General features: G+C 38.1%; 1 protein-coding gene and 2 long non-coding RNA genes across 9 annotated transcripts in view; 1 reads left to right on the forward strand and 2 right to left on the reverse strand.

Annotated features, from left to right (window-relative positions):
* The window catches only part of LOC106043852 (uncharacterized), a 65,367-nt gene extending 65,173 nt beyond the window's left edge, over positions 1–194 (reverse strand). For all 5 annotated transcript variants that reach the window (XR_010829517.1, XR_010829513.1, XR_010829512.1 and 2 more), the window contains exon 1: positions 60–194. This is a non-coding gene — a long non-coding RNA (uncharacterized lncRNA). The remainder of the gene's footprint in view (positions 1–59) is intronic.
* On the forward strand, positions 169–26,366 carry PRP4K (pre-mRNA processing factor kinase PRP4K). Of its 2 annotated transcripts, XR_010829511.1 has the most exons (19): positions 169–316; positions 3,603–4,796; positions 7,681–7,854; positions 8,131–8,286; positions 8,906–8,987; positions 9,731–9,941; positions 11,760–11,833; positions 13,263–13,353; positions 14,038–14,185; positions 15,337–15,474; positions 16,629–16,782; positions 19,297–19,411; positions 19,908–20,059; positions 20,529–20,615; positions 22,298–23,053; positions 23,568–23,613; positions 24,139–24,225; positions 25,040–25,085; positions 26,181–26,366. XR_010829511.1 is itself a non-coding variant. In XM_066992556.1 (15 exons), exons 1-15 carry the CDS (start codon positions 276–278, stop codon positions 22,499–22,501), a joined length of 3,021 nt encoding a protein of 1,006 aa, XP_066848657.1. In that variant the 5' UTR covers positions 169–275; the 3' UTR covers positions 22,502–23,819. The 2 variants fall into 2 exon arrangements, 1 of the variants encoding a protein (XP_066848657.1); XM_066992556.1 differs by lacking the exons at positions 24,139–24,225; positions 25,040–25,085; positions 26,181–26,366 and having other exon boundaries at positions 22,298–23,819.
* The window catches only part of LOC106043853 (uncharacterized), a 31,866-nt gene continuing 12,723 nt past the window's right edge, over positions 7,780–26,922 (reverse strand). For both annotated transcript variants that reach the window (XR_007158874.2, XR_007158872.2), the window contains exons 4-5: positions 17,028–17,133; positions 7,780–7,916 (exon numbers count right to left, since the gene is read on the reverse strand). This is a non-coding gene — a long non-coding RNA (uncharacterized lncRNA). The remainder of the gene's footprint in view (positions 7,917–17,027; positions 17,134–26,922) is intronic.

Raw genomic sequence — 26,922 nt, forward strand, 5'->3', positions numbered from 1 at the left:
CCCAGCCCCCCGCTGCCGCCCGGCACCCCGCGACCAGCCGCCCCCTTCCCAGCACCGACCTCACCGAGCCGCAGGACGCCGCCCCCCCGGATCGCCCCGGGGCAGGGGCGGCGCTGCGGGGGCCGCTCCCCGCCCACAGCCCGGCCGCGCTTCCGCCCGCCGCCGCCTCCGCTCCCGGCCCCGGCCCCGGCCCCGGCTCCTCCCGGCGGTGCGGGCGCGCGTGCGCGGCGGCCCCGCGCCTTCCCGGCGGCCGCGCAGGAGTTGGGACGTTCAAAATGGCCGCCGCGGCCGAGCCCGAGCTGCTGCGGGCGCCCGAGTAAGGGGGCGGCGGGGAGCGGGCGGGGAGCGGGCGGCGAGAGGAGGGCGGAGGACGGGGGGAGAGGAGCGGTGGGGTCGGGTCGGAGGGGGAGGGAGAGGAGGGAGACGGCGGCCGCGCGGCGGGAGAGGGGTTGCTAGGAGGCGGCCGGCGGGGCACGGCGGCCGCGAGGAGGGGGAGGAGGAGGAAGAAGTGGGGACGGGGCGAGCGGGGCCGGCACCGCGTGGCCTCCACGCCGCCCGGCCTCGGCCTCGTGGGGGGGGGGGGGGGGGGGGGGGGAAGGCAGCGGGGAGCCGCTTCCTCCGCGGGCTTCGAGGCCGCCCGGGGCGCCGAGCTCGGGAGCCCCTGAGGCGAGCCCGCCTCCCTTCCCTCCTCCTCTCCCTTCCCCGCCTCGCCGGCCCGGCCTGCCCCCAGCGCCGGGCTCCCCGGCGGTACGAAAAGTGCCTGCGCCGGTGGAAGCGAGGAAGCGATTTGTCGCCGCCAGCTCCTCCTCCGCGTCCTCGTCCTCCTCCCGCCGGCTCCCCGGGGTGCCCGGCTTCCTGCGCGTGTGGCCCCACGAGTTGGTTTCGGTGCTCGGTTTGTGTTGGCTTCCGCCTTAAAAAGCGGCCCTTTGAGGATTTTTTTTCCCTCCAGTTAATCCTGGGAGTAGAGGACGCGAGTGTACGTGCGAAGCACATGGGCGCGAAATAAGGGCGTTCGGTGTTTCGTAGAGAAACAATCCAGGGAAATAAGGTGGTGAGTGGAGATAGGGAGCCCGAAGGTAGGAAAAATGGGCGCCACCTCTTCGCAAATCTTCATAAACTTCCTGTGGTTCTCCTCCTTAAATTCCCCCACCAGGGAACGCGGGGCTGTAACAGGAGTGAGTCCCGACTCCTCTCTTTTTGAAGCCTCTGGCCCCGAAAGGTGCAGATACCTCTCTGCCTCATCGCTTTGTGAAATCTTCCTAAAAGGTTTCTCAGCCATGTAATTACGGCTCTGAAGTGTTTAAATGAAGTGAAAGTTTGTGCGTGTTCTCATGGCACTGTTTGAAGTAAATGGGATTCCTACGCATGAACTAACTGAAATATTTCGTGCTGACGGAATTTAATAATAATGGTGTATTTGAGGTACAAAAGCAAACAAAACTGGTGGTCATATTAGCAGTCCGGTGGCCTGAGATGCTGCTGTGGGGGTGTACCCCATCTGGAGCCTCTGCTACCAGCTTGCTTTTGCAGAAAGCGAGGTGAAGTTCTTACATAACATGGCGATACGTTTGATTAAAAAAAACTCCTTCTAGCTTTTGGTGTCACCTTATCTGGAGCAGCTTGAATAGATTTTTTTTGTTGTTGTTGCTGTTCCGTAATATTTTTATAATGCATTGGAAGGACATCAGTGTGTTAACAGGGTACTCTCCCAGCTTCCTCTAGCCAGCTAAAAGAAATCCTAAAAGATGCATGGTCACCTTAATACTCCCCTTGTCACATTTCTCTGCCCTTTTGCTAATTCATTGCACTGATGCTCTTTGCTGTGGATTGCAAATCCAAACTGAGAAAGTTTTAAACCGAGCCCTTTTTCTTTTTTGGTATTTCTTGTGCCTAATGTAACACTGAATGAACTCATCACATAGTTTGTCCTCTTTCTTTCAGATACTTTATTGTCACAATGGTGTCAAGTGACAGGAGGGGGCAGTTAAGAGGGATACCCTTCTTTTGCAGATGTTTTGCTTGAGTAAGCAGTAGTAGTGGTAGAGATGTAAAAGAGAAAACATGCAATGTTCATACTTAAGTTTCTAATAGAAACTTCAGTATTTTTTAACTCACAGTCTGTCCCCTTGGAAAGTGAAGAAAAACATTTCAGAACAATAAAGGGCTAATGGTCTTAGCAAATTATTTCGGTGAATATCACCAAAATTTGTTTTGATTTGTTTTCCAGTACTTGAATTTGCACCAACTCAGGTAGGAGAGAATCCTGAACTGTGCTATTTGAAGATCCTATTCCTAATTGGGAAAACACTTATCAAATTTATAGTGAGGTGCCATCCTTTAGATGTCTCAGAATATTTCTGATACATTTATGCTATTGGATTGCTGGGCATAAGACCACAGTATGAACCTAGCGGAGTTCAGGGGATACCTCTATTTTTCTGTGCACATCCCACCAGTGCTTCAGACCGTTGTGGTCAGAGAACTTCTTTTCCATGAGCAAGGCTTGAGAAAGATCTGTATTTAAATGACTGAAGTGTTGGTAAATTCCAAAACTAGTGCAGGTGAGGCTAGTTTGTGGAAAGGTTAATTTAGCTGGCACCTGTGCTGTGATTTGGCAACAGATTTCAAAAGGGAAATATCCATCTTAGCATAGCTGATAACTTAATTGATGTTCTGAAGGTATTTGATAAACACTGTACAAGTCTGTTGATAATCCAGTTTTGGCTTCTAAGGAAGATAACACAAGTGAATGCCTAATATGTCAGGGCTGAATAATGTAACTTTTGAAGGTGTTGTACTAATTAAATTGCATATTGCTTTGACTAGCTAATTGAATTGAGGTTTTTTTAGACGCTACCATTCTTATTTTAATAACCTGGTGTATGCTTATTTTCTATTTTTTTGCCCAGTGCCATCGTGCAGGTCTAAAGATAACTACTTTTTTTCTCAGGAAGCTGATAGTCTTCTATATAGATTGGAAGGCTTTTCTGAAATTAAACTTCCTTAATTTCTCCTGTCCTTGATAGTGTTCCCTGCTTTGCAAATATAAATAGATTATAAAAACAGTTATTTTCCAACAGGTGTATACACGTACAGAAAGGAGTAACAAGAGAATCAGTCTGCTCTGCATGAAGTTTTGCACAATGGTTTACTTAGGTGGTCAGAATCATCCCTTGGCATAAGTTTTGGTCTTGGAAGCAAAACTGTGGCCTGCCATTTGAAAGTACTTTTAAAAGGCATAGCTTGAGATAGGCATGTGAGTAGAGCAGCAAATAAGAAAGATGATGGATTGACAGTATGCATAAATATGCAGCGCTGTTGTACGCTGTTAGCAGGTATCGTCACTGTTGAACGTAAAACTGTAAACATTGATTTCACTTGTTTTGTTAGTGTGTTTGCTGTATCTTCCTTCTGTGTTTTTTTTGCAGTCAGCTGTCTGTTCTTGATGAATCTGCTATTATAACTTTGTTACAATGGCTGTACATTTTTAATTCTTTCAAAAGCAGATAAATACTACTTCTATCATAAAAGAGACTAGCAAAGTAACATGAGTTGAAGGAATGCAGTGAGTTGCTAGTACTGATCTGTATTTGTTTTTGCAGGGCTGAGGATGCTAATGTGTCTGAGAAAAGTACAAATGAAGAAAATGGGGAAGTATCGGAGGCAGACCAACCTCAGAACAAGCACAACCGACACAAAAAAAAGAAACACAAACATCGAAGTAAACACAAGAAACATAAACATTCTTCAGAAGAAGATAAGGACAAAAAACATAAACACAGACACAAACATAAGAAACATAAACGGAAAGAGGTAGCCGATACTTCTGACAAAGAAGATGGACCAGCTAAAAGAACTAAAATTGATTTTCTGGCTCCTCTGGAAGACTTGGAGAAACAAAGAGCATTATTGAAAGCTGAACTTGAAAATGAATTAATGGAAGGAAAAGTCCAGTCTGGTATGGGATTAATATTACAAGGTTACGAGTCAGGATCTGAAGAAGAGGGGGAAATTAATGAAAAAGTGCGGAATGGGACTAGGCCCACAACTAAGTCAAGCACCAAGGGGAAATTAGAACCTGTGGAAAATAAAGCTAGTTCCAAGAAAGGAAATAAGAGTGAATCAAAAGAAAGGACTAGGCACAGGTCTGACAAAAAGAAAAGCAAGGTGGGAGTTGACGGAATCAAAGAGAAGACAACTAGAAGCAAGTCAAAAGAAAGGAGAAAATCCAAAAGCCCTTACAAAAGAAGCAAGTCTCAAGATCAGACAAGGAAATCAAGATCTCCGATGCTTAAAAGGCGATCTCAGGAGAAAAATAGGAAGTCTAAATCTCCCCCAGAAGACAGAAATAAGGCTGATGATAAAAGTAAATCAAGAGATCGCAGAAAGTCTCCGGTTGTAAATGAAAGTAAAAGTCGAGATCGTGGCAGAAAATCCAAATCTCCAACAGAACTCAGAAGCAAATCCAAAGATAGACGATCACGGTCCAAAGATAGAAAATCTAGGCGATCAGAGACTGACAAAGAAAAAAAGCCAATTAAATCTCCTTCTAAAGATGCTTCTTCGGGGAAAGAAAACAGGTCCCCTAGAAGACCTGGCCGAAGCCCAAAAGGAAGAAGCTTATCTCCCAAACCACGTGAAAAGTCGCGAAGAAGCAGATCCCCTCTCTTTAATGATCGTAGATCTAAACAGAGTAAATCCCCCTCTCGAACCCGGTCTCCAGGTAGAAGACTGAGGAGTAGATCAGTAGAAAGGAAAAGAAGAGAATCAGAAAGGAGGCGTCTGTCTTCTCCCAGGTAACTTGAAGATGTCATGAACAGTTACAAAAATGCCTTATGGGGTGAACTGTCTTCTAGTTTGGTGTTTCTCTTTTATTTTGGAAATAGCTATTAAAAGGGGAATCTGACCGTATGTTACGTATGTTTCTTTGTATGTGTTCAGGTTTCAAAAATATTCCCCCCAGCTGCCAGACATGCGGACTCAGTGTTGGTTGTTAAAATACTGAGTTACTTGCTGCTTGCACCAGTACTGTGAACAAGTTTTATAGCTCAGGTTTGGCCTTTTGTCACTCTGTTCGATTCAGATTTGAACTTCTATTTTGGTTCTTAGTTAATAGGTCTGTTTTCAGGAATTCCTGAGGAGAGAGATCTCTCTCTTTTTCCACTACACTTAAATGTCAGTGTTGGCTAACTGTGGGTAATTAACACCACCACCACCCGCAAAATAGTCATACTGTCAGCACGATGTAAACAAATCTTTAATATCAAGATGTCCTTCTTAGTTGTATTTTCTTAAATGTTCTGTCACTCATTTGCTATAGGTATGGTAGCATTTCTTTGTATTGATCTGCATTAATGGTGAGACTGAGCTCGTTATCATTGCCGTATTCTGTATACACCTAACTGAGGGAGGACAGGCTGAAATCTTTTTAGTGTACTTTTAACATTTGTTTTAAAAGGCGGTATAGCCTCTGAATAGAAGTTACCTTGAGATCTGATGTAAACCATCAGGTAATAATTTCTAGCATCCCCTTCTCTGAAGCTGACAAGGCCTGGGTGGTAAGTTTCCAGAGAACAATAAAAATGTATACTCTTCTGAAAGATAACTCATTAAATCCAAAAACAGTTCAGCAGGCAAAAGAGTTCAACATTGCTTTTGGATGATGAGTAATTTTTAAATAACTTTAAACTTTTTAACATGGATTTTAGCTTCACACATTATGAGAATTAAGAAGTATGAATTCGCACCTTGGAACCACTCAGATATAACTCAGTAAATAAGCATCACGTAAGTGTGAAAGTCGTTCTGCCTGCATCACTGAAAGTTACTCTAGTTTCAAGTATGGGTATCTTCCACAGGCACGGTTACCAGCTTGCTTTGACTGCGCTGTTGATAAGCAATAGTGCAGGTGCTTTGGAGAATGACCCCAGTGGTGTTAACCAGATTAAACAAGTATTGTAAATGCTACCGGTTTATCTGACTGCTTCTTGGTGAATGGGCACGCCGTTAAGCTTCTTTGACGTGGTATTTGTCTGTCTTAGCGTTTTACATCTTTCAGTTTTCATTTCTAATGACAGCTGGCATTGTAGCCAGTTTGAATTAGTTGTCTAAACACTACTTCAAGTGATGCATATGTCTAGAATTGTGCTGTCAAGTTCATAGAAAAGTAACTTTGACAACACTGTGGTGAGTAGGGGACTACTGAGAAATATCCTCTGCTGGAAGTGTTTGGAAATCATCAGGAGACGTTTTTGTGGGACATCTTGAGCCAATGCTCCTATGTTGGAGTACTAACTACCTGTAACTACCCAGGCTGCCAGAGAAATTCAGGAGCTTTGACAAACAGTTTTAACCACAGATTGCCGGTAATTCTATTTTTTCTGTTTGTTTCCTGTGTTCTAGTCATGTAAGATACTTAGTTCTGTGACTGAAACTGTTTTTCTTACAGATATTTTGGCAGTACAACCACTTTGTTAATTAGGAAGCCTAGAACTGTCAGTTTATCTTCTTCGTATTATTTTTTTTTTTGGTAATACTGTTCACAAGAACATAACCTAAATTAGATGGGATAAAGAGATCAGCTTGCTCCACCATTGGAGTCTTGCAGAAACTGGCAGAACTTCTGTATGTGCTTAACTTTTTGTGTCTTACCATTCACTCTTATGCATCAGTTCTGTATATGTGTCCATTATACATAGCTAGGGTGTTCAAACCTGATATAATAGTTGCACAAAAAAATAAAAAATCATTACAGAATGGGTGGAATTAATCTTTCAGACCTGAGAGACTTTGTTCGTTGATGGCATGCAGCAACAGAAATAACTTGTCCTGATTCAATTTAAAAGAAAATTAAAAGAAATAGAATAGCAACAGTTTATTTGAATATTTGAACAATGGTATAGAAATATTTCTAAGAGTTTATGTTGCAGCCTTGTCAGAATAGTTGTCAATGCTTTTTTAGCATTCATTCTTTACAATTTTGGGTTGAAGTCTAGCTGTCAAGGAATACAATTAAGCTTTTTAATATCATTGGCTCATCAAGGATTGTTTTTCCTTCTTAAATAATTGTGCATCTATGTAGATAAGAATGAACAAATTTTGAACAGTACGTGGTATCATACTTCTCTAAATTTGAGAAGGGTTAAGTGAGAATTGTAGTTTTCAGCTGCTGTACTAGAATGTGTGAAATGCTGAAACTGTCCAGTTCTAGTGCCCAAACTGAGGAAGACATGGAAGTCATTGCTATGGAGTAGCTTTGTGCTAAATTTAAACTGTATTGTAAAGTTTTTGAGAAAATTTCAATAATTAGTTTTTGGGTTTTCTTTATTGCTTAAATACGGCTTCTGATAAACATGAAAACAGGCCACTATTTAAGTAAGACCCAAATACTAGCTTTGCTTTAAAACCATTCTCAGCTTTATCATAGTAATTGAGCTCTGTTTCCAGAATTGTCCTAAACTAGACCTACACATGGGCACGTATTTCCCAGGGTGGGAAGAAACACACAAGGAGGGCAGCCAGCTCTGCAGTACACTTTTATCCATTCCTGCCCTCAGAAGCCCACCTGGTGGACCCTCACCTGCAGCGAGATACTTAAAGTGAGCTTTTAGAAGGAATTGCAGGTTTGTTGTTTTTCAGCTTGTTCCCAATTTTACTACTGTTCTTTCTCTTTATTTTAAGAACGCGGACCAGAGATGATATTTTGTCCAGACGTGAAAGATCAAAAGATATCAGCCCACCCAGTAGATGGTCTCCATCCAGAAGGAGGTCTCGGTCACCCATTAGAAGGAGGTCTCGGTCACCTCTTAGACGTAGCCGATCACCAAGAAGGCGGAGTAGGTCTCCTCGGAGGAGGTAAAGATACCACAGTTCTGTTTTGTTTCTTCAAATATGAATTAAAAAACACTAAGCATCTCCTGTGTAAAAAAAAAAAAAAAAAAAAAAATCATGCATTTTCAGTCCACATTTATGTGCTAGCATAGGTGAATTAATTTTGTGCTCCACAAATTGATTTATTACTGGGAGTTGCTGTGTATCTTTGTTTCTTGAATTGATTTTCCCTCTTTTTCTTTTAAAAAAAAAAAAAACAAGAAAACAAAACCAAAAAAATAACCCTCTTACTGTTACTAGGGATAGAGGCCGAAGAAGTAGATCTCGTCTTCGAAGGAGGTCCAGGTCACGTGGTGGCCATAGGCGTAGGAGCAGAAGCAAAGTTAAAGAAGACAAATTTAAAGGTAGTCTTTCTGAGGGTATGAAAGCTGAACAGGAATCTTCATCGGATGAAAAGTAAGTTTTAAGATTTAACTTAAGCTTCTTATCTAAAAATACAGATCCACTTACATGGAGAATGAACTGATGTTTGTACTTCATGCTGTAGTTTTTGGCTTGTCACCTAAAACCTTAATCACATGTTTTAGTACTTATAATCTTGTCAAATGACTGTTGGGATGACCTGGAGTATCAAGATCTGTTGTCTAGCGGGCAGGCCAGAGGGGATGATGTATGGTTTGGTTGCTAAATTCAACTTGATTAATATCTCGTGAAAATCATTTGGTCTGTGTGTATCTCAGCTTATTGCTTGAAAAACTGTAACAGCTGAAAGGATTGCCACTAGCGAATTGTTTTTATACTTGCTGAATATCTAATTAATCCAATTGAATAAAAATAAGCATTCATAACAATCAGGTTTGCAGTTACAAATGAAATGCTGAGTCCCAGTGAGATAACAAAAGCCACCTTTTCTCAGTAAGGAGATGTATTTACACCTTTGCTTTCTGACCTAGCTGAACAGCTTTTGTTTAATATTCTGTTGTGTGCTTTCTACACCAAAGAACTGCATTTGATAAAATTCAGTATGTAACATTATGTTTATAATGTTATATAAAAAGTAATTACATTTTTATAGTCTTGAAGATTTTGATTTGGAAGAAGAAGATGAAGAAGCAGAGATAAGACAAAGAAGGTTACAGCGGCAAGCAATTGTTCAGGTACATGGTTATATTATCACGTGGGTTCCCCCTTCGTGAAAGTAGATAATGTATTTAGTTATACATGTGAGTTTATTCCCATGAAGGTCTTGCTCCTTGTAAGAAGGTGGCAGTAGTGACAGGTATTACGTGATTGAGTCCCCTGAAAGAGAGCTGAGGCCAGGCCAAGGGGTTGTAATTCTAAACCACAAGTTGGGTGTCTTTTTTTTTTAAGGGTGGCATTTGGCACATGGTTAGAACGCAGTAGGCAAAATGCTTTAGCATATTTATTTGTAAAAATAGTGATCATAATTAGTGCCGCTTCAAATAAGGTCTACGTTATAATAGTCATATTTTGAGTTTTATGCAATGCTTGTTGTAAAAATTCCTTAGAACTATGATTTTTTTTGTTAAGGACTCTATTTCACTCTGTGTGCCAGAATGGTTTCAGAATAAATTTGGAAGTATTGACATTTTGTCAGGCCCAAGGAAATAGTTGATTTTCACTAAAATCGATGTTTATGGAAATAGAAAAATTGCCTGAAAAGACACAACTCTTCTAGCCTGACTTTTTTTTTTGGCTTCAGTGGTAGTGTGTTGTAGCAGAATAAGTTTTCACAAGCTGTATCCAATTCTACATATCTGTTGCCATTAGAGATGTAGGTGATTATGAAAGCTTAACTTCAGCACAAACCATTCAGAATGAGCATAAAAAATAATTGTGATAAACTGCGATGCTGAGATTAATAATTCTGTTTGTTTAGAAATACAAGGGCCAGACAGAAGACAGTAATATATCTGTGCCATCTGAACCAAGCAGTCCTCAAAGTAGTACGCGTAGTCGCTCAAATTCGCCAGATGACATCCTAGAAAGGGTAGCTGCTGATGTTAAAGAGTATGAACGGGAAAACGTGGACACATTCGAGGCATCAGTAAAAGCCAAGCACAACCTCATGACGGTTGAACAGAACAATGGTAAGAATCTGAAATACTGCTCTACAATGCAATGTGTGAAAGCTCAGCTCTTAAGCAGAACGCTGCAAAAGAGACATCACTTGGTTTCTTTGTATACCTTCATAGACCGTCTGCAGTGCACCCTGTAGTGTTTGAAAAACTGCCTTTTTTTGTCCTTTGAAATTGAATTACTGTAAATCTTCCAAGCAGTCAAAGGTGTGTCTCTAGTTGCCAAGAAATATACTTGGGCTAGTTTAACTACTCTGGTAATTGCAGCATCATGCTGTTTAACCTGCAAAACCCTTTAGGAGATAGTTGGACAGTTAGCTTGTGTTTCATATCATGTACTAGATATATCTTTGGGATCTAAATAGGCTGTGTTCTAGTGGATGGTGCTTTGCAGTAGTAAAGCTGCATTTCTCTGGGACTGGTATCAGGACAAACTGCTCTGTAGTTTGTCCTGGTGTTCCCTTGAGCAGTATGTTTTCAGATTATTCTTGTGCAGTGGAGGTAGAAGGAACCATACTAAGCACCTTCCCTCTGTTAAGCAAAGCACAAGTTGAAACTGAGTCTTTTCTATGCGTACAGTCAATAATATCTTGTTCCTTTTTTTGTGAGAGGTATATAATGTTTTCTAATTTTGTCCACTAAAGTATACGGAAATACAGCTGTTAATTACACAGGCATTTTTAAGATGAGAGATTTTTTTAAAAAAACTGATCAAATACACCCATGATGTCCAGGATTTTTTATATTGTTAGGATTCTGGATCAGGGGTGGCTATAACAACAGAAGGAAACAGTGGATCATCTGTTTTTTTGTCAGAGCTATTTTTGATTTATATCCTGCCCTCCTATAGAGGCATGATAGTAAGTCGCTAAGGAACTAGTTAGTAACTCGTAGCCCAGTGAAAATGTAAGCAACTGAAACTAAAAAGAAAACTTAAGGCAGTTGCTGGAAGGGTCTATACCTGCAAACAACGGTGTCAGCATGACGGATGGTTTTTTGATGCTTTCAGATTTCAGTCCAGGTATTTTGTATGAAAGTCTGTAAGCATTATGAGAACTGGAGAATACTGAGGTAAACAGTTTATTTTTCTCCATTGCTTAATAGCCTAAATGGAGTATGGTTAATTCACTATGGTCATGAAGGAATGCTATCATAATTTGTGTTACAAAATAGTTTGAAGGTTATGTGCATTCACTAATGTGTGCTTAATTTGTATTTCTTTGTTTTTATCTTGTCAACCAAGTAAAATGTCTTTGGGACTTTAAAGATGATTAAAAGGTGAGAAAGGGATAATCTTGCCCACATTAAGATTCTCTTATGTTTCTCTTTTAAACATAATTAACTTTGTCTTTAACTGTAAGCTACACAAGATCCTTTTTGACGTGGCTGAAGAAAGCACTAACCAAAGAAAGGGTTTCTGGGCTTTTCAACTGTTTTTTAGTAAAATACTTTGTGATTAACAGAAACCCCTGAACTTGTATATTAAAATCATGTCTGTTTTTTTAATACATATACGCTCAGCCCTTATCTGTAGGGATTATGTACAGTATTTATTCTTTCTTTCTGTTATGTGAGTTGCTTGAAAGCTGTCATACTTAGTTTTTCAAGGAGGTGTAAATTTTTTTGAGAGCTTTGAAGAACTTAACCAATCTGAGTTTTGTATTTCTAGGATATAAAATGGTATTTGTTAGAAATGTTAGTAAAGCCACCTGTTTGCCACCATATTGATTTTGAGATTACAATTTTTGACTTTATATTGTTATAATATATTGGTAACAGTTATAAGTTTGTCATCTTTTTCGTGTTGAGTAATCTAAATTTCCTTTTAAGGTTCAGCTCAGAAGAAACTGCTAGCTCCTGATATGTTCACAGAATCAGATGATATGTTTGCTGCATACTTTGATGTAGGTAATTCTTAGAGATGAAATGTATCATTTTTTTTCTGCTTGATTTTTGTTGAAGAGTTGCTGTCACTTGAGGTTTGTGGGAATGCTGATTTGTACAAGCACGTGTAACTGAGTGGATAATGTGTTCTTTTGATCAGCTGAGGCAGACAAAATGGTTGTTAGTTAATATTTCAGTGGAAAAAAAAAACTGCTGAAATTAAGAGGATTTTTGCCAGAGGAAACAGTTAGGGATATCTGCTGTTTAAATGGGACCCATGATTGCACACAGCAACAAACTTGTTTATACATTATTCTTTTATGTTCATGTTAGCATGCTGCACTGTTTCTTCTTCAGGGAAGCGTACTTTCTGCAGAGATTTGTGTATGGTTAATTAGAAAGTGTCTGTATAGTGTATTTTTATTTGCTAATGATGCTGTGTTGGAGTAATGTGGTGGCTTGTTCCTGGATGAAGAGTTGCATTTCCTGTTTTTACGTTTTGCACTATTCCAGCAGCTTTTCTGTAAATGTGCTGAAGTGTCATGCAAATCTTGTCAGTCCAGTGAATAGTTTTGATACTAGTTGTTGCTGATACGCAACAACTTGAAATAAGTACAGGTAACAACACTTTTCTTAACTCAAATTCTCCAGTTAAACTTGTTTTATGGCAGACATAATCTATTAGTTTTGACAGAAGTACTGGTGACAAAAGGCTGCCTTGGTATCACTATAATACACACACAAAAAAAAATCAAAACACTTTAACCTGGAAAAAGATAAATACTTAAAGAACAATGGAGGTTTTGTTTTTTAAAAAAACTTCAAATTTGCAAGTAGGGATTTAAATAGCTTGTAAGTAACCAGTTCCCCTTCTAAAAAAACTGTTGTGCAATTGAAGATGCTTTGTACTACCCATAGATTTGGATTTGTGAATATTGCCAAATCTGTTAAAAGATGTCAACAGCAATTGTAATAATTGTATGACCGTAAGTATAATAGTATGTATTTCGTTAAGTGTCACTGAATGAACAGAAATTAAAGGCTTAAACTATTAGTTACCCCTCAAATTGCTAAACTTTACTACAAACATACTGTATGCAGTGTCTTATTCAGATGATCCAAAATGTGTGTTCTAATTTGACTTGTGTAGAATCTTTGTAGGTAATAGTTGAAACTTGGCCCATTTCTCATCTTTAATAATAGTTCTTTTGTTTGTCCCCACCCCCTTCCCTTGCAACAGTCTTCAAATGCTTGTATTTAAATAGCCTTTTGTGTTCAGTAGTTTCTCTCCTACAAGGTAAGTGTGTTTGTAGTGTGGGGAAGAGCATTGTTTCAGTAGGAAAAAAAGTGCCTAATCACATGGCCCTGGTTTGTATTAGTAAACATTAAGGCAAAATATATAGCTGGACCATGCAATCAGAGCTGTTAATTTTGTTCTTTTTGTTTCAGAGTGCTCGTCTAAGGGCAGCTGGGTTTGGAAAAGACTTCAAAGAAAACCCAAATCTCAGGGATAACTGGACTGATGCCGAAGGCTATTATCGTAAGTCATGTTGATTTCCAACTATAGCTAAAAGAAGGATGCTAAATGGAAAAGATCGTCATGTAGAAGTACTAAAGCATTCTAACGTAGATGTTCTGCTCTGCCTTCACTGAGTGTGGCATGCCCACAGTAGTTTTCTGGTCTTGCACACTTGTGTAGCATCAAGTTACTCATAAATTATAAAAAAAAAAAAAAAATAAAAAATATCATTCAGAGTAAAACTAAAACCTGTCCATAGTCACAGCCATGACAGCAATGAGATCACCCTCACAAAGGAAGGGGTGCTTGCCAGGATCTGAAACGAAGTGAACCAGCATCCAGTAGAATACAGATAACAGTTGTGGTAGTTGCCATCTGCAAGTCAAATTGGAGATAATTGAGCATATTTCACTTCACTAGTCAATATTAAAGCGCAAAGTGTGAAGGCCAAAATATTAATGTAATGGATTAAACGCAGGCTTTAATCTCAGGAATGAAAATATTCCAGGCTTTGATTGAAGCACAGTTTGTTCTCTGTAGTTTCCACAAAGCTAGGTGATATAAAACATTGTATGTTAGGAAATTTAAAATTGTACAATTTTTTCCTCTTTCTGAATTATACAGAATCATTTATTTTTCATAAAATGTTTTATGATGCATGTCACTCGTAACTCTTACTTTAAATTACTTGATTTTATCCTTCAGGTGTTAATATAGGTGAAGTTCTAGATAAACGTTACAATGTCTATGGTTACACTGGTCAGGGAGTCTTCAGTAATGTAGTACGAGCCAGGGATATGGCAAGAGCAAACCAAGAAGTAGCGGTTAAAATCATCAGGAACAATGAACTTATGTAAGTAATGTTTTTGTTTAATAATACTGTAATAAAGCACGTGAGACTGCTGGAAGTCTTTCCCGATGTGATTTGAATCTTCCTTTGTTTCAAGTGAAGTAAGAGATTACAGCTGTGATTCCAGCCTATTCTGCTAATATGAGCCATGTAATTGGAAGCCTTGAGGACTGTTTACCTGCACTTTACAGCTATCACAGGAGCAGGGTACTTGCATTTTCATCAGGCACTTTCTCATTTGTAAAGCTGCAGGGTATGGTGGCAAGAAACAAGCTTACAGTTATTTTCATGGTCTGCCCAGCCCTAAGATTTCTGAGATGGGAGTTGTAGACTGTAAACTGTTGCTTTGATGGACCAAATCCATTTGGCAAACTGTGGGTTGGATACTAATCAGTCATTTCTAACTTACAAAAAGACCTCTAAATTAATTATCTTTGCACATTCTTTGTATGTGTGCATGCATATAAGATAAGACAGTGATGAGACGCTGCCTGTAGGACAAAAATTACTGGAGGTCTTTTAGAATGAGTGAACATTAAGTAGGGTGATGTATTAAACTACAGTATGTTATATGAGGACTTGTCTCTAATAGTCGTTTTCAGCATCTGCTACAGTATTGCTGCGGTCGTGTGTTATGTGTTCTTCCATTATGGGCAACTTAAATGGAAATCTCTTCCACTTTTTATGCATTTTATTTTGGAAGTTTTAAAAGTCGTCTTGCTGTCTGTGTAACTGGGCTATTTTGAGCTATATGAATAGTATCTAGAAACATTTAAGAAAAAAGGTAATAAGCTGTTTGTTTGGTATATTAAGGTAATTCGGTTTGGGTATGTACTTGAGCGTAGTCGTTTTAGTTTAAAACTTTTTAAATGGTGTATGTGGTTAAATAGTTTTTGTTTGAAATAGTGTCATATTACAGGATGCAACCAGGAGGGCGGAAGAAAGGATAAGTAGGTTAAAAAGTCACGGGTGATCAAAGAATTAAATGGGTAGACAATGACAGTAAACCAGCTGTTGTTTTTAAGCAGTGCTATATTATGTAATCACAAGACACTTCTCGTTTTCTGACAATTAAAACAATGCAAGTAAATCTCTAAATTAAGCAAGGTACTAGAATCTCATTTTGTTTTCTAATTCTGCTTCGTTGTTTTCAGGCAAAAAACTGGCCTAAAAGAACTGGAATTTTTGAAGAAGCTCAATGATGCAGATCCTGATGACAAGTTTCATTGTCTAAGGTTGTTCAGGCATTTCTACCACAAACAACATCTCTGTCTGGTATTTGAGCCACTGAGGTAAGGTGACAAATGGATGGGGTTCTCTGTAAAAAGTGAGGTAGTACTAAGCAATCTTTAACTTGGCTATTGTTCTAATTTTGACACCTTGTTCTATTGCCAACATTCAAGAACACTAGGAACTTAATCCAGAGGCACACATCTACGGTCTGCTGAACTAGTTCAGGTTTACATAGTGTCATTGTGAACTTTATGCCTGGTCAATATTTGAAACAAAATAATGCATTATTAAAGATGGTTCATCTCACCAGTGCTCCTCTTAACTGTTTTTTAGTCAAAAATTTTTCTCAGCTTTCATAATTCTTCACAAATTTGGGTTGAAAATGCATTACAGGAGAGGCTGAGTATATGTATGTTCTATGAAGAATGCGTATACAACAACCCAAGAAAGAAAATCAGTGGTTTGCACACTCACTTTTTCAAGTAATTAGGCTTCTTTGGCAGGTTGATTGTAGACCCTCTTTTTTCATAGATATAGATGCAGTAGTTACCTTAGTTCCCATTCCTACTTAGATGTTGTTTGTATCCACTGTTTTTCTCTGTATGTCATACTTTAATTCTTGCCACAGATACTTGAGGTGAAGATAAGTCGTTTGCTGAAGCAATACAAGTTTTATGAAATGTCTACTTGTTTTCATTAATAAGCCATGTGACAAATTACTTTCTTGTGCTGTGCTGTTTCTTTGTAGCACACTTGTACAGTGTTTCTATCTAGTGATGGTTTTGTCCAGGAATTGTGTGGTCTTTTTATCTGCTGTTCATCATCAAAAAACACTGCCTCCTCAACTTCTATCTTTTGGATATTTTCTTTTTCATTCATTTCTCAAAAAACTCAGTACAGGGGCAGGACAGTTGTTAAGAAAATGCTGTTCATGTGCAAAGAAATCCTCTCAAATTAATCTGGATTTAAAATGTATTCTGAAGTGATGTCAGTCCAGTCTAGTAAGTAATTATACAGTATAGGATAGATCTGATTGATCAGCATCTTTGTTTATTGCTGTAGAAAATAGTGAGGTATATATCTGAAGTTGAATGCAACTTTTCCCAAAAAATGTCTAAAGTTAACTAGTTTCCTCATGTTCATCTTAGATTTTGAAGGCAAGCATATTTTCCCTTGCTAAGTTATTTACTGTTCTTTCTCTTTCTTACAATAGCATGAATTTACGAGAGGTGTTGAAAAAGTATGGGAAAGATGTTGGTCTCCATATTAAAGCTGTGCGTTCCTACAGCCAACAGTTGTTCCTGGCTTTAAAACTTCTTAAAAGATGCAATATCCTACATGCAGATATTAAACCAGATAATATTTTGGTAAGTAATAAGTAATCGAAACCTATTTTGCATGGACAATCTAGGGTGTAAAATCAATATGTGGAATGAATACCATTCTGTTCATTTGGGTTAAGTAAAAATTTACTTCACCTGAAAAGGTTAAGAAAATGTTCTGAAATAACGTCATGTTTTGAAATGAAATGCTATCATGGTATAAATAAGTTAGTAAGAAGTATAATGCAGCATCTAAATAACATCTTTCATACAATCTTTCTCTAACTAACCTGCATCCACTTGTATCTTTTTAGAAGGTAGATCTTCCAAAGACAGTATCCTTTCTTAGGAAAAATCTTGGGACTTCTTTTATCAGTAGTTAAGTGTTTTTGCTTTCTGCAAAATGGAAATAATTTGGTTAAACTTGGAAGTAGATTCTTCTGTTCACATGAATGAGATGATTGGGAAAAGTCATTCATTCTTTTTTTCCTATTAAACATTACTGTTAGCAGTGTAATAGCTACATCAGAAGAATCAAGTGTGTTGACTTCAGTTTTCTTGCTGGTCACCCATGAGACAAACACAGATTTTTATTTAATTTAAAATGGTTACTTCTTGCCATCTCTGCAGTAAAATTTACTGGTTGAGCATGAGATATGTGAACAACACTCTGTTTTATGAATGGTACTCTGGATACCAGAGGTGGAAGTCTAAACTGTTACAATTGGATTATCTAGAATGAAATCCAAGTCCAGCAATGATATTTTTGCATACTTTGTAGAGAATGGGATGACTGCATATCATTGGCAGCCTCCTGACACCTTACTGAGTCTCTGTAGTCATTTCCAGAAAGCTTTTTTATACAGTTCACCAGCTGTGAAATAACGTTTAACAGATTTAAACACTAATTTAAATACTAATATAGTGGTTGACTTGACCAAGTAGATACTTGAATGTGTGACTAGGCAGGAAGGAATATGACTGGATTTGTTTTAATAATAGGAAGTCTATCCATTATTACTGAAAACAGTAGTACTTACCTGAATAACATGCTGGCCTTGACAATTTTACATATAAAAATTGTTTCCTACTACTACATGTTCAACTTATATGGTGTTCTGTCTGTCTCTTAAAAATTTCTGTATTCTGTTCCGAAGTGTACTATTTTTCATTTAATTGTAATTATATTAGGAAGTTCTAATACTACTTTGTTATAGCTTAATCAGGAATCTGACAGGGAAAAAGGGACTTACATTGTGTACACTGCTGCATCAAAACTAAACTTTTGACACCCAGAAGACTTGCTTTCATGTAGATAATAAAACCATTAGTTCACCTTAAGTAACTATCCAGTTTATGAAGCTGAATGCAGTAATTCCAGTCTTAGGTGACCTAAATAAACAGTCTATTTCTTATTATTTAAACTCCAATATGGAGTTACCTGTGAAAAAGTGTGTGTGTGTGTGTATATATATATAGATAGATATAGATAGATATATAAGATAGATATATAAAATACATAACAAGTGATTTGCGCACTAATGACTACAAATTCTAGAACGATGTTTCTCTTGTAACCTGTTTAATGTGCATGTTACATTCATTAGGGATAGGGTGGTGCAATTAAGCACATTCAGGTTTTTAAATGGCTTTTGGTTGCCCTTCACATGACATGTTTGGTCTCAAATCACACTGCAGAAGTGGCTCACTTATCTCCTTAGAGATTGACATGCCTTTGCATCCTGGACTTATCTTGAGTAGGATATTGCGTGCCTGTTCAGAAGATGCTAACTTTAATTCTCTAGGGACATAAGTAATATTTAGACGATGCTTGAGGGATTACCTTTTCAAATAACTTTTGTACCAGCTCAGATGAAGCTGGTGCCATAATACCTTGGAAGAGTTGTCAGGGCACTGTAGCAAATGGTGTACCATATTTATTAACTATTTAGAAAGTACTGTGATAACTGTATGTGGGATTTTATTGTTCTTTTCATTATTTCTAAAACAGATGCTAATGTAAATGATATTCACTCAGTAATCCTTCACATGCCATTCAGTGAGTGTCATGCCATGATTGTCCAAAGCTATGAGAGTTTATTTCTGACTTTCTCAGCAGATGTCACTATTAGTGTGTTCTGTGCAGAAGTTTTAAAACAAGCAGACAAAAAAAAAAAGCTTTGGGAATATTTTCTGTTTAGTTTTTGATCATTTTACAGATGGAAGCTGCTAAGTAATGTGTAAATACACACTATTGATGCAGAAATTAATAGATGCAGAAATAATGAAGTAACATTGAAAAAAAGTAACATGGTAAGAGAAAAAGTATATGAAACTGACCTTCATGTTTCTTAGGATCTGAAGATGTTAACTGTCACTTTCGGTTTAAGAAGGTATGGTTCCTTAGAATACAGAGAAGATTAAAATATGGGAAGAAATTGCAACTTAAAGGCTGAATATTTTTCTTATCTCTGACTTAAATGTATTGTTACTTTCACAGTGCTGTTGCCAATTTTGTCTACAACTAGTGCTAATGTGTATTTATGTTTAACTTTTTAGGTGAATGAGTCTAAAACAATATTAAAGCTTTGTGATTTTGGATCAGCTTCGCATGTTGCAGATAATGATATCACACCATATCTAGTTAGTAGATTTTACCGAGCTCCCGAAATCAGTAAGTATTATTTTGGATTGGCTACGCTTATTTTAAAGCAGTAGTATATACCAGTAGTAGCAAATGAGAATTTGACTTGAGTTTGCTTTCTGCTTGGTCTGAGCAAAATATCACTCTGGAAATATGATGGCAGTCAAAAAATTCAGACTTGAAAGCATGTGTGACTCTTCATATGTGTTGGTGGTCAGCTCAGTGAGGGCAGGGAGAAGTCATTCTGATTTGTTACAGTTTTGTTTAAATTCAGAGGTATTGTTCTGACTTACTGGTTTTTGACTGACTTAAGGTGTAGTGATTAGTTTGGGTGTAAGGTAAAAGTCTGTCTTTGTAAAATCGGGATGCTTAGTGAAAAGGCTTGCATCCTTCATTTATGATAATTAAGGTTCTTATTCCTAAGAGGAGGAGCACCAATATAGTTTCCAAATCAGATTTTCATTATGTCTGCTATTATGTCCTTAAAGCTGCTTTTATGGAATTAACTTGTATTGCTCTGTTTCAGTTATAGGAAAAATCTATGACTATGGTATAGATATGTGGTCTGTAGGCTGCACATTATATGAACTTTATACAGGAAAAATACTCTTTCCTGGCAAAACCAATAACCATATGTTGAAACTAGCCATGGATCTCAAAGGAAAGATGCCAAACAAGGTATGAAAAATAAGTATATGATTTTAATTAATATCTGAAACCGCTGTTATGAACAGCAGAACATAATTTCTACTTCCTGCCTGAATTCTGCTTCTTATCATATACATCTTCTCTTAACAGCAAGTAAATATCAGACATCCTCTGACTGTATAATTTATATTGATTTAAAATCTTAAGAAGTGAAAGTATACAGCTTCTTTTTCATAGACTAAGTATAAAGTGAAAGCAGAAAACTTCTAAGCACTGACCTGAAAAAGATACGTAAGTCAATGGAAGATGCTCTCCTTTTGCAACTGGCTTGAACTGTTTTTTAATTCAGTCTAGTTATTTCTCACTGTCCTTTTGCTATATATTTCAGAAATACTAAATTATTCATGTTGCAATCAGTTGGTAGGTGTTGATGCTAATTGTAGAATTGATACAGCATAGATATCTTGCCTAAAGCTCTTGCTTTTCCCTAATTTTCCAGATGATTCGAAAAGGTGTGTTCAAAGATCAGCACTTTGATCAAAATCTCAACTTTATGTATATAGAAGTAGATAAAGTGACGGAAAGGGTAAGTCCTTAATGTGTCCACTATTACAGTATTTCAAATGTACCTTGATAACTAAAAGTAATATTTTGTAAACTATCAGAATGTCCTTTTGCAGCAGTGCGTACAAGTTACATAATTATAAACTGGTAGGATAGAAGTTTCTAAACTGGTAGAATAAGAAGTTTCCTATGATTCAGTAACATGTTTTAAGAGAAATATTTGGAGGTCAAGAAGGAGCAGAATACCCCCGGTGTGTCAATACTGGGTCCAGTCCTGTTCAGCTTCTTCATTAATGGTCTGGATAATGAGGTAGAGCGTACCCTCAGCAAATTCACAGATGGCACAAAACCACACGGAGTGGCTGATACCCCAGAGGGCCACACAGCCATCCAGAGGGACCTCAACAGGCTGGAGAGATGGGCTGGCAAGAACTTCGTGAGGCTCAGCGAAGTCCTACACCTGGGGAGGAACAACCCCAGGCACCAGTACATGCTGGAGGCCACCCAGTTGGAAAGCAGGTCTGTAGAAAAGGACTAGGAGTCCTGCTGGATGCTAAGCTGAACGTGTCAGTTATGTGCCCTTGCCAGTAAGAAGGCTAACAGTATTCTTGGCTGCATTAGGCAAAGTATCACCAGCAGGTCAAGAGAGGTGGGTGATCCTTTAGCTCTTCTTTGCGTTGGTGAGGCTATGCCTGAAGTACTGTGTCCAGTCCTGGGACCCCCAGTACAAGAGAGACCTGGACATGCTGGAAAATGTCTAGCATAGGGACACAAAGATGATCAAAGGACTGGAGCAACTCTCCCATGAGGAAAGGTCACGAGAACTGGAATTATTGAGCCTGGAGAAGAGGAGGCTCAGGGGTGTGGCACAGAATCTTACCAATGCATATAAATACCTGAAGAGAGGGTACAATGAAGATGGAGCCAGGCTCTTTTCAGTGGTCCCCAGTTCCAGGACAGGAGCAGTGAGCACAAACTGGAACACCAAAGGTTCTCTCTGAACGTCAGGAAGCACTTATTTACTGTGCAGGTGACAGAGCGCTGTCATAGGTTGCCCCAAGAGGTTGTGGACTTTCCTTGGAGATCTTCAAAAGTTGTCTGGATGTGGTCCTGGGAAACCTGCTATAGATGGCCCTGCTTGAGCAGGAGGGTTGGACCAGGTGACCTCCAGAGGTCCCTTCCAACCTCAATTATTGTGTGATTCTGTGAAATCAGTTTAATTTTTGTAGGTGAAAAGGCTGTCTCTGCATAACCTAAGCTTTAATAACTAAATAAAAGAAATTCTGCCTTCATTTCAGAGAAGGGTGTCAAACTTCAGTGTAATGCGACTGTTGCACAGAAAGTAGCAGTGGACTCCTACAATTTTAACATGCTGTATTTATTAAGAACTGCAGAATTAGTGGTCAGATAGGGGACACTTCCTTCCCAAGTGGAATTTTTACATTCTCTGTCAACAGGGATATTAGGTTCTTGTATGTACCTGCTGCTGGTAAAAGATGCAGTCTGGCCTACCCCAGTGGCTTTATTTCCACTTTTCCTTTGCCAGCCATGAATACTTATGATGCCATATGATGATGATGAAGGGTGTTGCTGATGAGAGATAAGATAAGCAGCAACTGTTTTTGCAGTGTTAAGTTGTATACAAGATATGGGGGCTTTGTGTGTCAAATCTTTTCTACAAGGTTGCCACTTTTGTGTTTGTAGGAGAAAGTTACTGTAATGAGCACCATTAATCCAACCAAGGACCTGTTAGCAGACTTGATTGGGTGCCAGCGACTCCCTGAAGACCAGCGTAAAAAAGTACACCAGCTAAAGGACTTGTTGGACCAGATTCTAATGTTAGATCCAGCTAAACGGATTAGCATCAACCAGGCTCTGCAGCACGCCTTCATCCAGGAAAAAATTTAAACCAGATGAAGAAGTTCAAAGGGTTTGAGTAATTAAGATACAAAGACTGAAGAAATTTCACAACAGTTATTAATGTATATAAACATAAATATTTCCCCTGCAAAGTTGAGGAAGAAAAGATGCATTTGAATTAACATCAAGGCTGATATTTCTTTTAGAAATGTTAGAGTAATTCTGTTTTTGTGTCTTATGTGAAAATTTTCACTGTAGAACTGTTTTAATTGCCAAGACTGCACAGAAGTACAATGCTAATGTATATGGTTGCAGTTCGTATATATTATAAAAAAGAAAAAAGCATCTGCTTAAAAAAAAAAAGCAGTAATACTGGGTGGTTGATTTGTTTTTAGCAGACTTGGCTTCATTTTTGTCTTTAAAAAATGGCCAGCATAAATGCTGTTTATATTCACATTTTCCTAGGTGTGTGTGTGCAGGCCACAGCAGCATGCCCTTGGTGTAGTCAGTGCCGAAGGGGGTCTGTTCCTTCTTGAGCCTGCCCGCAGGGATGGTCTCCTCTTTTAAAGCAGGTTGTGTACAACTTTCAGTACACTGAAGGTAAGCTAACCCATCAACATCACCGGTGTTTAAGCTGTTATTTTACTGGAACAACTGACAAATGAGAGACAATAGCATTGTGGCAGAATTCCCTGCATGTTTGATAAATGATCTTGTTTTATTTTCTGGCATTGCAACTGTGGCATAGTTACAACTTCCGTTCTGTTCATCACATTTAAAATTTTGAGAGTGCGCACTTGATGGATAGAGCGCCTTCAGTGTACTGTTTCTTATTACTTTAATTTTTTTAATCAACTTGCTATAGACTTTGTATACATTTTGTTAAATACAGTTCACTATGACATAGAGCCAATACTTACAGAAGAGTTTTCATTTAGTAATTACATACGTTGGGATCTCATTCAAAAGACCTTATATCTAAAGGATAGATAGACAACATAATGAAACTTTTTAACTATTTGTATGTCATTTTGAAAGTGTACTGCTTTATGCTAAAAGTGTTTCATTTGTTCATTGTTTTCATTATTTGTGATCATGTTGTCTTTCAATACAGGCATAAACCTTCCACTCTTGAACAAAGCAGCTGCTTTTTAAAAGCGGTAATTGCTTCTTTACCTTTTATTTCTTTTGTAAATGAAGCTTTTCTTTAAGAAATGTGACTTTAAAGTGTTGTCTCTTGCATAAAACAGTTGACACTTACTTATTGTAAAGTGAAGATTGTTCTGCTGCATGTAAAGTGGACCATGCAGATTTCTGTATGTTTTCAGTATGCATCATTAGATAATAAAGTCTTTTGTGAACAAGGCATTTGTAGCCATTTTTAAAAGAATCTGTCTTCAGAGATGGTAAATCAGGTAATTTGTAAGAACCACCCCTGCATTTTCTATTAATCATTTAATTAAAGGGACTATTAAAAATTATGATCTTTGGAAGAACTATAGGCTATATTAATTAGATATATAATTATCACTGCTTAAACAAAAAGAAAGCAAAAAAACCCCTACAGATACTGTCTGTCTGCTTTCATTGTAATGAAATTATTCCTGTAGGACGTGGGATTAAATTCAGGCTTTAACTAATGTTTGTGCTGTTTTTCTCACTTTTCCTTTTGATGGTGCTGAAAGAGAAAAAGGAAAGCGAGTCACAGGCCACTCAACGCCTACTCCATGGGGTCTGATTTGCTGAGACACCAACTTCACCTTCCTAACAAGGTTATTTCTGACAGCATGTGTAGATAAACATTTAGCAACAAGTTAAAAACAGCTTGAAACATTTGATTTGGTTATACAACAGGAGGAAAACAGAATCAAACTTTTCAGGTCCTTACTGCTGTTTTAATGTTCTCTTTTACAAAATTAAGAGGTTCCTCTTTACGTTTTTATTAATATATTCTGAAAAGGTGTGATAAACCCACTGGTTTCACATATTTGATAATAATTCTTTGAATTAAGAAAGGGGTTTTTTAATCTATCTAGGTATATAGTGACAACAATCATGCACTCTTAGTGCACTCAGGAATGGAAAATGAGGCAAAGCAGTCATTCTGCTGGTGGGGAATAAATACCCCACCAAGGAGATGTAATGAACTACCTACAAAAGCAGACAGGAGATGGGTGGGTTTATATGCCTATTTGGAACCTTCAACCTGTCTCTTATAAAGAATTTTACAATAAAAAATTGAAAAAAAGTAATCAGACTTTATTTCCACATATTAAGGTATCTCGTACATACCAGAAATAAATTCAGCTTTCACACTTAATGAAGTACTAGTTGCTTGCTAGTTAAATGCAGAAAGTAACTGGCACTTCCACAATGTAGGCAGCACTTCTGAGGGCAGTTTTACACAGGTAGTAACAGCTTATTCTTTCTGTTGCTTTGTAATTTATTCTTAAATTAGGAGTAGAAAACAAATGAGTTGGTGATACAAAAAGCAGTAGAAAAGATGCACCTTAATGCCTACAGAACTGTTTTAAGCTACTCTAGAGAAGCATAAAGTTGCTCGTTCACTTGTTCTTTGTGTTGTAGGTGCAGCTCAAAAGAAGATGATGACTACCAGAAGACATGAACAAAGGTTTCTGTCCTATAAAAGATATGAAAAGTACTCCTCATATAGTTCTGTCCTAATCTTTTGGTTTCCAGCATTCCAATTAGAATTGATTAACACTTCTGCAGTATTGATAATTCCTGAAGCATACTTACTGTATGCCTACTGTGCTTGTTTCATTTCTGGTTGAAGAGATTTGTAATTGTGATTAAATGTAGGTAAATAAGCATGACTGTTTAATGCAAATTTCTTAAAATGATAGAACGATCGCTACAAAACCTGTCATTTAGGAAAGTCTGCCATTTGCTTTTAGCTAGCAAATAGTTGAGCAGGTGATGTGCTTTTTTCTTTAGCTTCAGCAGGTTCATTAATTCTGTCAAACTGTATTGTTGATGCAGAGATTAGCTGACAGGCATTATTCAAAACGTGGATTTCAGTCCTGCATCCAGTATCAGTTTCAGGCATTTATGTTGACAACAGCAGAAGACCTTAATTCTAACTTCAAAAGCCTTCAGAATCAAAAACTTCTTGACAAGGTTAAGGAACCTCTTCAGTTTTAGCCAACCACCTGTCCTTGTAGCCTCTGATCTTTAAGGACAGCAGAGAAGCTGCTGATGGTCACAGCAGTCAACTGAATTCCAGTGGCTGCAGCTTCGTACAAACAGAACAGTTAGGCAACAAGGCTTTCTTGTTGAACTATTTTTCAGCTGATCTAAGAAGGGAGGATAATTTATCTCTTCCTTCCATATGTGAAGATACAATTTGTATCTTTACCTGAGGTCCTACCTACTGAAAGTCTGGTTAAATCTACTGTGCTAACACCTGTTTACTTTTCCCTCATGGCGACAAGGGACTTCACGTATTTTAATATGTTTAGTTTACCACACATCTAGAGCAAAACAAAATACTAGTTCTTTGTATTTAACTCAGATTCCTCAGGAGATGAAATGCCCTGTCTTTTCTTTTGTGCTGCAACAAATTAAATATGCAGTTAGATTGTCTTTTTATTACCATGGTATATACTGCTTTAAATAAGAAGTTAAAATCTGTTTAAGAGCCTTTGATAGATAGAATATAATATTCTGTAAAATATTTTTAATAATACTTTATCTCCATACATAGGGTAAGTGGCATTAAACCTCTGAAGAACCTTTATATGTATAATGACCCGTATAAAGAAGGCAGACCAGTTTGTGAGACTACTGGAGATAAAGCAATCTTCTACAGTATGTGTCAGATTGTAACGCTGCGTGGAGAATGCTGGGAAGTGGCAATTGCTTGAAGTCAATAAAATATGCTTAAAACTTACTTGGATCAGATCTTTTCTGTTGTGTTCACAAGTGGGGTACTTGCAAAACTTCTAAATGCATGGATGACTTTGAAATGTATTAAAAACAATTTTTTTGGAATGGGTTTGTCTGCTTTAGGTGTCAGAGGTATTAAAGGCTTGGGGGATGCTGTGACAGCTGTCTGTTTTTTTGTGGAGGAAAAGAATGTAGTGTTGATAGAGATGACTGCTGAACTGCTTGGTTGATGGCATGGCTTGTGTCTGAAAACAGAGGCTGTCACATGGTCTTTACATCACTAGTTAGAGTAGATGAGAAATTTCTTCAAATTCTTTCAGTGCAAGCCTGAAAAAGCTTAAATGAAGGATACAAAAATATCTTTTCAGGTAGCTTAGTGTTAGCTTACCTATTGATAGATCTTGATAAGAAAAGTGAGGCTTGACAAATGGGAGAAAGAAGTGATTGGTGAAATAAGATGGAGTTCTGTATTTTCACATCTAACCTGTAAAACTATGGATCACATCATTAATGTCAGTATATCTGTTATTACAAGGTTATGGAGAGATGGTTGGTAATCT

Source organism: Anser cygnoides, chromosome 2, assembly GCF_040182565.1.
Source record: "Anser cygnoides isolate HZ-2024a breed goose chromosome 2, Taihu_goose_T2T_genome, whole genome shotgun sequence".
NCBI classification, from domain to species: Eukaryota; Metazoa; Chordata; class Aves; order Anseriformes; family Anatidae; genus Anser; species Anser cygnoides.

Coding starts and splice junctions, on each gene's coding strand:
- PRP4K (XM_066992556.1), top strand. CDS start 276: ATGGCCGCCGCGGCCGAGCCCGAGCTGCTGCGGGCGCCCGA. Junction 8,287..8,905: donor GAATCTTCATCGGATGAAAA/GTAAGTTTTAAG, acceptor ACATTTTTATAG/TCTTGAAGATTTTGATTTGG. Junction 20,616..22,297: donor TAGATAAAGTGACGGAAAGG/GTAAGTCCTTAA, acceptor TTGTGTTTGTAG/GAGAAAGTTACTGTAATGAG.